At 41.4% G+C, this 13948-nt stretch overlaps 1 protein-coding gene across 1 annotated transcript; it reads left to right on the forward strand.

The window, feature by feature from the left end:
• The first annotated feature begins 1054 nt into the window (after positions 1-1054).
• Positions 1055-11695, forward strand: LOC149283760 (dnaJ homolog subfamily C member 21-like). The gene is made up of 11 exons (XM_089497281.1): positions 1055-1151; positions 2744-2837; positions 3662-3785; positions 4626-4748; positions 5823-6127; positions 6853-6998; positions 7530-7611; positions 8269-8439; positions 9001-9046; positions 10021-10196; positions 11608-11695. Exons 1-11 carry the CDS (start codon positions 1055-1057, stop codon positions 11693-11695), a joined length of 1452 nt encoding a protein of 483 aa, XP_089353407.1.
• Positions 11696-13948: the final 2253 nt, after the last annotated feature.

Here is a 13948-nt window from a genome sequence, read left to right on the forward strand (position 1 = left end):
GCTTTTTGATGTTTTTTTTCCTAAATTAATATTCAGATTTTGGGGGGTCGTCTTATAACCACGGTCGTCTTATAATCGAGCAAATACGGTATTATTATTAATATTCTCATCATCATCATCATATCAGTGCACTGCGACATCTGTATAGTGAAGTGCATGCCACATGCCAAGCACTGGGGTGGGGGACCTGGGACATTGAACCAACTTTATTTGGTTCTGCTTGGAGAGACAATGGTTATCTGAAGTTTGTCATAGGAACAGAGTGTGTAAAAGCTGTATTACCGTAGCAGACATTTGAAAGGGTCACTCCAGCCGTCATATGCCATTTAATGGATGTGATAACTTAGTGTCCCAATACATTTACATTATCACCCTCACACATGCATAGAGGGATTAACCATGTATTTGCCGCTCCCGCCCTACAGCGTCTCTGCCTGCATGGGGTGTGTTTGATGCTGGCCCATGTATCCCCCATGCTTATGAGGTAATATAATTATATATATATATATATATATATATATATATATATATATATATATATGGAACTGCCCCTTTAAGAAGACCGAGACACGCTACAGTGCTAAAAATGTCACAATGTTCCGAAACGAATACATAGTAAAACAATATTCCACAACATCTATTATATCACACGGCAACTAGAAAAGCTCCCAGAATAGCAATGGCTCCAAAAAACGTGTAACGCTTAATACGGACGGAGTTAAACTCCTCATCGCGCATTCACCAACCTGACACTTACTAGTTACTGCCTCTTCCAGTAACAACCGTAAAGCAAGCCCCACAACGATTTCATACAGCAGCTACGCGCGTCGTCTGCCCTGCACGACAGCGGAAGTGGCTCGCGGTGCGCTCTGGGAAATGTTGTGCCAGTTACATGAGGCCGAAGTCGGTGCTGGAACGCGCTGTAGTTTCCTAGGCAACCATGAGTCAGTGTGGGCAGGTGGGGGAGCTACGTCACTCCGAGCTCGCCTCCTGACGGCACTTCCGGCTCCGAGTCGCACGTGTGGTGGGTGATACCGGCTTCTGGGGATCTGCGATGAAGTGTCATTACGAAGTGCTCGGGGTCCGCAGGGACTGCACCGATGAGGACCTCAAGAAGGCCTACAGGAAGCTGGCCCTGAAATGGCACCCGGGTGAGACGTAGGGCCGGATTGAGTCTTTATGCGTGTGCATGCACCTCTGCGACTCCCATTGTGCTCGGCCAGCTGTGGCTTCCGCTCACGTCATACTAATTCATAGGTGTACTAGTTAACGTTAATTCTAATGTTTAATATTGGTGATAAAGAGCTGTCAGCCGAGCTTTGGGGGTAACAAGAACAATATAATTCGGGGTCTTTATGCACTGGGCTTTCCAATACAAAACCAGCCACTTGATTACCTTTATGGACGGATCTGCCAGAGCATCATGGGGGTTGTAGTCCCACTCACCTGGAGTAGCAGGGATATAAATTGACATAACCATCTTGTAGGCTCCATTAATGTAACCATGTCCTGTGGGTGCTGTATATGCTGCCTGTGCCGGGCTATCTGTTTATATTGTACATAAACATGTATGTTATAATACATGTTTCCAGGTATGTTTCATGTCCCGGTACAAACCAAGAGTATATGAAATGGAATTGCAGGGCATGTAAACGTGGGGGACATCCATGTTAACTGCCCCTGGAACCAAAATCAATGTCATAACCAAATGATGAAAATAATGGCGGACTCCTCTGCCGGCTGCCGGATCTATTCTTCTGAACAGCTTGCAGAGTGTGCCATCTTTTTATTACCGACCGTTATGGAAACTGATTGCCAATTAACTCTGGATTACTTTCCATAACAGCACCGTTAGAAATAAGATGTATTTTCACTTACTAAGCGCCAGATGGATACATCATTCTTTTTATATAGAGTAGTTTATATTGATTATTATTACTCTTTGGCTTCGCTATACGTTAAGGTCCAACCCAAGTGATCCTCCTCTGCGGGAAGAGCCTGGCCTGCCTTGTATTATACGCTGTTAAATGAGTGAGTCGCTTCCACCCGCCGAGTTATACATTATACAGGGTCAGCTTTGCCCCTCGCGCAGGAGAAGCTTTACTTTCTGCAGAACCCCACTTTATTGAATACTTCCTGATGGGTCAGTAAAGATCAGTAAGGATTCCAAGATTATACGAGGCCCAGGATGGTCTTTAACCGTACAGTTTAATATTTTAATGATAAATATTTATTTCTGTAAAAGAACCGTATAACCAGGTAACCGGTAAAGAATTATGATGTCATTCAATGAACGTTGGAATACCAATTCATGGCTTCCTTGGGATGTGCCGTTCTTTGTAAGCTTGCGAGCAGGGCCATGTCTACCTAACGGCCATTCTAGTTTTGTCAGACCCCTTGAATATATTATGAATAATCATGATATTGATATAATTGTCTCTATATAAATAAAATTATAATATTATTTCAGGTTGTTAGCATAGGTGCCGTGTGTAATACTGTGCAATGATTGCATGCCCTCGCCTGGATATAATACCAAGTAAACTATGATTTAAAGTGAACCCGGGGAAAATCAGGCCGGTGGCACGTGGAGCGCGTTACTACATAAAGGCTGGAGTTGTCGGTCGCTGCTGAGATACTGGAGAGCACAAGAATACTAATCTGTTACCAAATACATGTGTTTTCTGTGCGCTGCTATGGTTGGTTTCCTTAATAATGTGGCTTCATGGTATTTATTTTACAGATAAGAACCTGGATAATTCAGAAGAAGCCGCCGAGCAGTTTAAGTTAATCCAAGCAGCCTATGATGTAATCAGTGACCCCCAAGAAAGAGCCTGGTGGGTACCAGCTGTTACCTTGTTGGTTCGTTTGGGATAGATCTAATTAGTCTGTGTTCTCCGAGACTTGCAGTTCTCGGTTCTGAGATCTTTTCACATAAGAACAGATGGATTGAGGAACGCTCTGACAGATCCGTCTGCGCGGATGCAATTACTCTCCTAAAACAACCCCGTGAATTAGTCATAAACGGTTCCATGGACAGGGTGACGATACTTCATTGAATATATAATGGACGATCCAGTATGGGGGAGAGAATGGTTTAAAAGAAGGGAAAGTGTCACACTATTGGAATAATATGTGTCACCTCCATTTAACCACAAAAAAGCAAGCAATCCAGAAAATGCAATTTAAAGGCACTAATTTAAGGCGTAAATATTGGCGATTCCGTCACACTATATGGCCATATACAGCCCGACCACTACGGCAAAGTCCCCCAGTTCCGGCAAGTCCTACCTCGTTTTAAATGGTTGTATTTCTCAGCGTGGAGCTGAATCAGTGGCGCGGCGTTTTAACCCCCTAAGTCTGAAACGAATTTTTATGCTACTGATATTCTCAATGCCACACGCTTAAAACCCTTAAATGGTTTACCCGCTTTAATCGTTCTTTGCATGCCTATAGGTGACACTTATGCACCCGGCTGAGCTTGGCTGCGTATTCGTGTTATTTTGTAGCGATCGTCATGATAAGTGCCATCGTTTCTTAAAAAAATATCTTAGTTTTTGCCCAACTAAAATTAAATCTGTTCTTTGTCACTGGCATCTTACTTACATCAGTGTGTTGGGAATATTTCTGTGTAGAGTATCACTGATGTGTGTCTGCGCAGGTATGATAACCACAGGGATGCCCTGCTAAAAGGAGGGGTGGATGGGGAGTACCAGGATGACAGCCTGGATCTGGTGCAGTACTTCACCGTCACCTGCTACTCGGGCTATGGGGATGATGAGAAGGTAACAGCTGGCTTTTCTTCTTATACTTTCATTGTAGTGCATTATGTTTCGCGTTTAGCGTTATTGTAATTATTCATTACTTTGCCCATCTATAAATGGGAAATGTGGTGGGAGAGCGTGCACACGTTCTCTGTGTATTAAACCAACGCTAGACGGGCACCTACTGAACAGCATTTCACGGTAAATCACACCGAAAAAGGTAAAAGGGGAAAATGATTGGCGTCGCTACCCCTTTAGGGCATTGGTTCTGAACATTGGGCAGGAGAGAAACTCCACAAGGGTGCAAAAAAAACCCCTAGTGCCCTTCCTTGCATGTTCACGTGTGAAGAGCCGGTGGAAGGTGGGCTGCGATGCTCCTTGTTCTTGAGTGGGTTCACTTCCTGCGGCGATGCGGAATTATATGGGTATCCCCAGTATAATAACTGATACAACGGAAAAGTAACTGGTTAGGCTATATGCCTTGACGTGGCGGGTGAGCTTAATTATGCTTTGGCCAATTCATATAACCAAAACCTCTCATTTATATTATGTTTATATATTTGTTGCCAACTTTATTAGGGTGAGAAGCGCAGACAGTATTTTGTTTTTTGTATACATTGTGCAGCCAGCACACTGTATTTGCAGCATGCTCACACTGTTTGGTAGGCCTCATATTATACATTTGTATTATTTGAGCCTGAGACTAGCTTAGCGCACCGACATTTTTTCTTTTCCCTGTTAGGCTATATTAAGGGCAAGGCTCGTTTTTTTTGGAGTGCGGTTTTTAGCGTGGTAGAATGTCAATATATGTATATATATTTTCTTCTAGAAATACATGTAACGATTGTAATTGTGTTACAGGGGTTTTACGCTGTGTACAGACACGTCTTTGAACTGATTGTGAAAGAAGAAATGGAGAGTAAAGTTGACGGCACTTCCGAGGAATACCCATCTTTTGGAGACTTGCAGAGCAACTATGACACGGTACTCTAAACGACCCAGTGTATCGCTTTTAATATATGGATTGTATGAGTGCTGCATACGTTTACGTAAACTACATCATTTTATTTCCTCTCGTTTTCTCTTCTCCAAAATGATAACATTATTTGCATAAATTCTTTTTCATGGAAAGCTCGTCATGCGTAGTAGAAGCAAATAGAAACTGCCACAGAAACAAAGTATCTTATTTTATTTTGACACTGCCCCATGACCAATTGTGTCCAACCTGTGGCCCTCCGGCTGCTGCAGGACTACATCTCCTATACTCCATAATGCTGAATGAGCATCATGGGAGATGTAGTCCTACAGCAGCTGAAAGGCCACAGGTTGGACACCCCTCCCATAGACTTTATAACTGACTTCTTTTAAAGAGTTAAAGAAGTTCTTCTTGCACTGCCTCCTAAGCATTGCAAAACCAACTTTTACTTTAGAAGATAGCTGCTACCTTCCCGGGGTAGAAGGCACTGTTTGCCCGCAGGCAATGATCTGGTCGCTGACTAACTGGCTCCTGCAGTGGTGATGCAGCTTTCCAAAGATCGATAGAAGGTATCTTAACAAAGGTAGCAAAGGTCTCTAGATGATTGGGATGTACAGTATGTGCGGTTATATTATATGCATGCATCTGCCGCCTGTCAGCTGGTCATTGCAGGAAGCGAGGTGTAGATAGATACTCCTTGGGGTTTATTCCCTTCACAAAGGGAGAGTTGTGGTCTGAACTCTCTCACTTCACTCTTCATCATGAAGGACAGGCACTCCTGGGAAAAAAAAAAACTTTTCATAAGAATTCAGCTGGCCCTGTATAATGCATAACTTAATGGGTGAGGAGACTTTGAAGACACCTCACTGTTTTAACTATACATTATACAGGGTCATTCCTACAGCAGAAGACCCATGGGGCTGGGCCTTCATAATGTATTACTCTCCCTTTAGTGAGTACCAGCAATGAAAATCATGCAGGGAAGCTTAAGTTGCCTAAAATATGAGAATGATGACTTTTTTGCAAGCAGAACGGCACCTTTTAACACAGGTTTTTGTTTTCCTCTTTTGTCCTTCTTACAGGTGGTCCATCCCTTCTACGCTTACTGGCAGAGCTTCTGTACTTCAAAGAACTTTGCGTGGAAAGAAGAGTACGACACCAGGCAGGCATCTAACCGATGGGAAAAGCGAGCTATGGAGAAGGAGAATAAGAAAACCCGTGAAAAAGCACGCAAGGAAAGAAATGAACTTGTCCGCCAGCTGGTGGCCTTCATCAGGAAGAGAGACAAGCGTGTGCAAGCCCATCGGAAACTGGTGGAAGAGCAGAACGCAGAGAAAGCCAAGAAGGTGGAAGAACTTCGCAGACAACAGAAGTTACAGCAGGCTAAGTATGTGTTGGCGGAACATGTATGATGATTGCCTAGTCCTGCTTCTTTCTGCTGTATACCATGGCATTGTGATTTGTTTTAGATGGAAGGAGCCCCTTGTTCGTTCTCAATATTGTACGAACCATACATTTGTTTTTTCTAACTTATTGCAATGAACATACAAGCAGTATGACATATAAGTGAAGAGTGTCGCTGTGTTTGAGATAGATACCTGAAGTAATAGCGTATAAACAACAAAAAGAGAACATAGAAATGAGTTAGGCTTTCACATTGCCACCATAACCCTTTGATTAGTTTGCGTGACGTTTCCTACGTGCCCTTATGATGCTCTACAAGTTATTTAACAGCAGACATAGATGGGATGTGTGGGGACTTCCATTTTTTAGCTATTGGGAGTTTAGTGTCAAAGAAGATGTGAATAGAGAGCTTTCGAAGTTCGAGGATTATTAGGAAACACATGTAATATTGCCACTTCCGGAAGAAAGGGTAGCTGTGCTGTAAACAGGGACCGAATTGCCCAAAATACTGTGGTCCATGTAGTGGTCAGCAAAGGGCAACTCCACCAAACATATGCAGCCATGGTACCTACCAAAAATCAAGCAACTGATAGTATTATTTACGTGATGTACATTGCAGATCTGTTACGTTTTGTAAATTTATAAACTGATGATCTTGCTGTTTTCGGCCGCTTATAGCAAGTAAATGACTTTGTGTTTGTGTGGAAGGCTGGCAGAGCAGTATAAGGAGCAAAGCTGGATGGCCATGTCTGACCTGGAGAAAGAGCTGCAGCAGATGGAAGCTCAGTACGACAAGCAGTTTGGGGACCAATCAGATGACTACGAGGAGGACGTAATGAAAGCTCCAAAAGAAGGTTAGAACGTTTATGTACTGGATACAAGCGTCACCTGATGCACTTTTTGTGTGTGTGCTCTGATACCCTCTGATTATAATGTATATGTAACATGTGATGGTGCCATTGACATTGAGGGTAGCTGTTGATGGAATGTTAGCATTGGAGGTAGGTATGATAAGTTCAATTTTTGGGAAATTAGGCAACGTCGTAGGTGTCGGGCTAATGTCATCTGCCGGTGTTGGAAACATAGGCCTCTTGGAGAGCAAGTCGTAGTTGGGGCTACATCCTCGAGAGCAGATGTGAGGATGGAGTTAGAGGGAGGTAGCAAGGTTAGGACGTGAGATAAGAGGAGAGGGAGTAAGTTGGTTGAGAATTTCTGAAGTTTGAGAGCTAAGGTCTCTGGTTAGGCGAGGTTGTTGGGAGGAAAGGGAATGAGTAGAAATTAAGGTGAGAGCATTTCAGAGATGGGGAAAGGGGAGCTGGAGAAGTTGGTGAGAGAGAGCACGTGGTAAAAAAAACTAATGTCCACCGTGTGACTTCTCAAAACAGGTGGCAACGAAGCTGAAGAAGATGACTTTTATGATGACCTGTACTGTCCTGCGTGTGATAAAGTGTGCCAGACAGAGAAAGCGTGAGTGCTATTAATTATTATTCATACTCTTATCAGGCTATGGCGTAATTCAATTTTAGGGCACATGCATTGTGAGCGAAGGCGTTTGAAACTTTCAAGAAGCGAGGGTCTGAGTTATCTGTATGATGAAAAGAATACAGGAGAAACGGGACCATTTGCTGAGGCTGGACAAATTGCTGAAGTTCCTGCTGGAACCCCAATAGTCGTGCTTTATCCTGATCTCTGGATATATCACATGCCGGCTCTTAAACTCAACTGTCAGGACCCCAAGTTCTGTATTTTAATAATTTCTGCATTTTTAGTATTCCGTACATTGTTTCCAACCCTGTTGTGGTGGTAATAAAGTCCCGTTCATGCTTACAGAGCTAGTGGGGTGCATGAAGAGTTCAGATGTGATACTTTTATACTGTTATAAGCAAAATATACCGTAGCATGTGCAAACACAAATATCATGCGGTTTATTTAAAAGAAAGCTTTGGATTTGGACAAAAGTAGTAATACTGGAAAGTCCCTAAACCACGACTTTTGTTATAGATGCCATCACCCTTACTATAGCTATATAAAATATTTCATTGTTACTTATTTTGTTTTAAGATTTTAGGTTCGGCTTTGCAATTAAATGATTCCCCCCCCCCCCCCCCCCGTTCTCTCAAATAGAATGCGAAACCATGAGAAGTCCAAGAAGCATCGGGAAATGGTAGCTTTGTTACGGCAGCAACTGGAGGAGGAGGAGGAAGAGTTCAATACTCCTGTAGCTGAGGAAAATGGTGTCCAAGATGAAGAAGGCTTATCTGATGAGGAAGAAGTGGAGGAGACGCAAAAGCCAAAGTAAATTTTTTTTACTACAACATAACCCCCCCCCCCCCCAAAAAAAAGAGGTCTGTGGTCCTTAGAGGTATTAGGACACATTCAGAAAGAGCTGTTCTGGGCCAAAGTTCCGAATGTGGAACAATCGCCATGGAAACTGGTGGAATGGTACAGGAATTTTTTTGACCTGTAGCTTTTTCGGGTTAACTGGGCATGTAGAAAAATGTAGGCATCAACCTGGGCTGAAGTCAGGACAAGTAATAATCTTCTGAAGTGTATTTATTTGCAGAGAGTATATATGTGGACTAACCATCTGGAGGAAACCATAGCTATTAACATGCATTACGGCATAGGGATCCCCTGAGTAAAGGATACGGGCCGCATACGGTCGTTTACAGTCTTTACGGCATGAAAACTGAGTAGATCGGAGGGCTTGGATGGTGCTTATCTGCTGTTAGCATCTATTCTAGCAAAAAAAACCCATACAGATTTGATGTCCTGTATTTTTAGCACCTTTTAGTATGGTTTTTTGTTCAGTTATAGTGTATAATTTTTTGTTTTGTTTTTTTTTTCTCTCTTTAGGCTTTCCAAAAAACAAAAAAAGAGAAAAAAGCAAAAATCTCCAAAGGTATGTATGTGGCGAACTGTTGGGGGGGGGTGGTGGTGGTGGTGGGGGGGGGATTATTGGTTGTAAAAAAGTTAAAGGGAGTTTGGGTCAAAACCTATAGTTTTACAGATTTCAAAATACAACAAAAACGTATCTAGTATTTGCTGGAGATGTGAAAAGGAAGAGGGTACTATTTACTACATGTGGTGGGAGTGTGAAGAGGTAGGGAAAAAAATAGCCACTCTTTTTAAAGTAATTAACGATATATTGAAATATCGCCTCAAATATTTATCTTTCATATAGAGCTTTCTAAATTAAATAAAGTACAAAAAAATTTGATAGTCCAATTACTATTAGCCTGTAAGTTAATTTATAGCGAGAAATTGGAAGAAACTTGGAAGAATATCTGGGGAAGAGCTATTTGGACAAATCCAGTTTTTAATGTAAAATGCAGGGCTATTGTGCAAGCAAAGCTAAATATAAGAAATATTTGGATATAAGGTCTCCATGGATGACCTTTGCAGATTCCAGAGAAAAAAGTATAGGAATAAATAAATAACACAGAAAATCTCCGACGATACCTAAGTTATTAAATTTGAGATGAATGGTAACTTAATGTAGGTGTGAATGAATACTAATGAATGTATAACTTAGTAAATTAAATTCCATATAGATTAAAATCATAATAGGAATTAAGTTATAACGAACATATAGCTGAAATAAGGATTCTTTTATAAACATAATGTACTGTATACTATATATGTCTTATTTATGTACGTATTTATAAATAATAATAAAAAAACCTATAGTTTGAATGTTTGGTATTCTTCATATATACGGTAGTGTTTATTATTATTATTATTTTTATTCACATATAAAATACTATTTGAGATTGATCAGATAAGAGCCTCACTGCTCGGCGACACATGGAAATGATAGCCTTTTGTGGGGAATTAAATCTGCGTAATTCAGAACGTTGTGATTCTTGTTGGTAGGTGCTTGATGAAAGCTTGGAGAAAGAGACTCCTCGAGATCCGAATGCCGAAGTCCAGGAGGATCTGGAGAAACTGACATCTAGCTCTCCCGCGGTGGACGAGGAAACCGTCCTTCCAGAACCCACAGCGTCGTCTAACCCCAACGAGGCAGAACCGCAAGCTACCGAGGAGAAAGCGTGAGTGGCTATAAATTAACAGTCTACTCTCCAACATATATTTATTTGTAATGCATGGCGGGTCCGTTTGTGCATGCACATTGATGCAAGCATTCTTTAGTTTATTGGAGTTTTATAACACTAGATTTCTATCTCGTTTCGCTCCTCCTCTGGGTGTCCTGAAAACAGACTGGATAAGCAGGCAGCATATGTTCTTCACATGCTTAGTAGCGCTTACATTGGAGTGACGGCAATCGTATGTATGATGTTCTGCTAATGTATGTAGTGATTGGCTGCCGCTATTCCCATTCATGGTGCGTTGATTATACTGGGGTATGCTTCCTGCGTTCAGTAGTCGCGGCTAGGGAGGGGTTAAATAATTCAGAAGTCTTGTTCTGTATCTCCATCAATAACTAAAGAATGCCTGCACCGATTTACATGCAGTAAAATGCACTGGCGTCAATTCAATGTGCCCTTTGACCACCCATTTTTCCCCTTTTCAGTTGGTATTTTTTTTTGTAGAGTGCCAAAAGTGACGGGAAAGAAAACCAAAAATGCGAAAAAAGCATCAAAACAGGTGGCAGAACCGGACGATAAAGCGGAGGTATTTTGAACTCTTCTTTTGTCTGTATGTTGTACTTCACATTGCTGCCGGTTTGCTTCTGTTGGATTACCTTTCATGCTTTCTGCAAACATGTTTTATTACAGAACGATGCTCCCTTGCGCTGTAACACTTGTGCATCCGAATTTTCAACTCGGAATAAACTCTTTAACCATCTGAAAACATCGGGACATTCATTGGCAATAAACAGCTCCGCCAACAGCAGCAAAACCAAAAAGGAGAAAAGAAAAAACCGATAACTGTCGAGGGAACCGGCCAAAGACCTCTCCGGAGCGTTAAACCGCTGCTAACCGTACGCTCTCCGCAGAGCAACGGGCGCCGCGTGCGAACCTTGGTGCTGACGTCCGATTATTAAAAAGAACATATTGCACAGATCGCTCGTGGAGATTATTCCACAAATACAACCTGGAGATATAACTCTTCGTGTTTGCTCTTTGCCGCCGGCTTTCCAATATATAGATGGTGGGGACAGACGCCCCCCGTCACCCAGAAAGCGCGTCTGCGTGCTCTTACTTCAAGTGTCTTTTAATAGCTGATTTTTTTCCCCCTTTTCGTGACAAAACTAGTGTAAATGTGGATAGTAAATCATTTATTGTGTCTAATTTATTTAGCTGGAGGAATCATACTCCACACAGTTATTATTCACTAAAGTGGGAGTAGTGCTTAAGCTCCCCTAACTGGTGCGTAATGAAGGGCCGACCCTGGGAAGCCTTTCCTGCAGCATGGAATAACGCATAATGCCCTGCTTAATGCATAATTCAGTCAGTCCGGTGTCTTTGAGGAAATTTTCGTACGTTGTGCATTGTACAGGTCCTGCCAAGCGCTTCATGTAATGGAAGCTCACCGGGTCTGGCGCTTCGTCATGTATCGTGAAGCGGAAAAACACAAACTCCAGTGAATAAACCCCAATGTGAATGAAATGCCTCGTTATTTAACTTGTTTTGTTTCCAACTTTCGGTTACAGACGTTTGATCTCTTGTTTTATTAGACTCGCGCCATGTGAGGTTTTTCTTTTATCCACCAATGGCTTCATAACTTTATGATGTTCTGCTAGGGAAAGCAAAAAAAATTTAACTGCCCCCTCTAATGGTAGGTAATGGCTTTTCAATTCTTATATTGATAAATTGCGACTGCCAATGCCGAAAACACTGGAGCAAACCTAACAGTTCTGCTTTGATGCAATTTAATACAGACCGGGTACCGTCACCATACCGGTAGTGATAGAATGACCATCCGAGTGTCTCCCCACCATTTCCGCAATGTATGCTCTGGGGTACATCGTTCTTTTTTTGTTTTTGTTTTTTTTTGTGTTGCTTGTATACATATATACATTGCTTCTAATGTTTATGATAGTTCTCCTTTAATCAGATTGGTGGAAACAAGGTTGTGTTGGCTTTAGGATATAGTGATATATATATATATATATATATATATATATATATATATATATATATATATATATATATATATATATATATATATATATATATATATATATATATATATAGCGTCCTATGAGACTTCTTGCTGAAGAGGGACAAAGGACCAGCTGAGTGCCCTATTTAAATCACTCCCCCCTTAATGCAAAGGCGTTCACAGATTCATTATATATGTATTATATATTTTTATATATGCTGTTGCCGTAACTGCTTGTTGCTTCGTTTTCCTGTTTATTTATCCACATGAAGTCTTCCACCGCTTTGGCAGAAATGATGGGCCGTAGAACTGCTTCTAACGTACCATTCAGGATAGCTGCAGCATTAAAACACAAAATTCTCCGCATCTGGCAAAGCCTAGTTGAATGCCAGGAAAGTTCTGGTTAAGTAACATTTCTTCATTTTGCTCACCCGTTTTCTTGTTGCTTGCTTTCGCGGTTCTGTGCCTGCGTTGTGCGTGTGTTATTGCTTTGTTTACGGCTGTTTTATATGATTGCAATAAACACCTGATCTGAATACTTGGTCAGTGTGGTGACAAAATGATAGCTGTGTATATTAACCCATTAAGGACAATGGGCGGCCCCTAAACCCATTGTAAACAATGCATTTTGAGCCTGTACATGTACGGGCTTTGTCATTAAGGGGTTAATATTCCGTGACAAACATGAAGGCTTTTTAATCTCTATCTCCGTCATTTATAGGGGAAACCCACACCAATTTTAGTGTCGGACTACATTTTTTTTGGGGTGGAGTGGTAGTATTCTGCTATTTCCTTTAAAATAAATAAATAAAAAAACCATAGGGAAACGCTTTTGTGTTTTTTGAGGCGTAGTTATAGAAACGTAAAATAACCAAAAAAAACCCTTACTGTGCGATTAGTTAAGGGTATTTTGCCTACTCTGCTGTATTTACCTGATAATAACTTCTGCTACACCTAAATGCCCAAACCCTTCCCAGACATAATTCGGCTGAGTTTTCCGGCAATGTTTAATTGTTGTTTGTCACCGATCGGTTGTTTCCATGGAAACTGAGAAAGCTTCCGAAAAGTTTGAGATTAAACCAAGGCATCTTTGGCGCTGCGTTAGCCTGACGACTTCTTTAACCTGACGAACGGGGTCAAAAATGTTTTTTCTTTTTTAAAGTGCCGAAAAGAACCTGCACTAAATAATAATGCAACAATAGTGTACTGCGTGTTGAAGTTTGTCTCCTCTAATGTTTCTGTTCCGGAACCATAACTATACCGTCCTATTGCATCTGCTGAATTTGTAGATAATTTATTAAATTATGTAAAATGACTACTCTTGTCGTCTGTGCTCATTTCTGCTAGAGCATCTCCAAAATATTGCAATGATGCATCTGCACCTATCTCACTGCCTGAAAAATCTCATTTAAGGGAAGAAATCTGGTTCTCTGGTTATCTTCTGTCTACTGATGGTGCTAAGGATCAGATTGGAAGACCCTTTGGGTTCAGCGGCCTAATCCTATTTACAAACCGTCTAACCTAGAAAGCCAGTTGAGTTGGTCTACAAAATACAGACCGGGACGCACTTACTCCCCTACCTCATTCTGATACAAAAGTCCGTTTGTAATTTTGGGTAATTTTTTTTTTTTTTTATGACAATGGATTTTTTTTCCAACCTTTTTTTTCCCCCCTGTACGACTGTAATAAAGCATAACTTGGTCGTCACGGTTCTAAAGGCATCTTCGTGTTTTCA

Source organism: Sceloporus occidentalis, unplaced genomic scaffold (genome assembly GCF_023333645.1).
Source record: "Sceloporus occidentalis isolate IW3139 unplaced genomic scaffold, rSceOcc1.0.p SCAF_101, whole genome shotgun sequence".
Taxonomy (NCBI): Eukaryota; Metazoa; Chordata; class Lepidosauria; order Squamata; family Phrynosomatidae; genus Sceloporus; species Sceloporus occidentalis.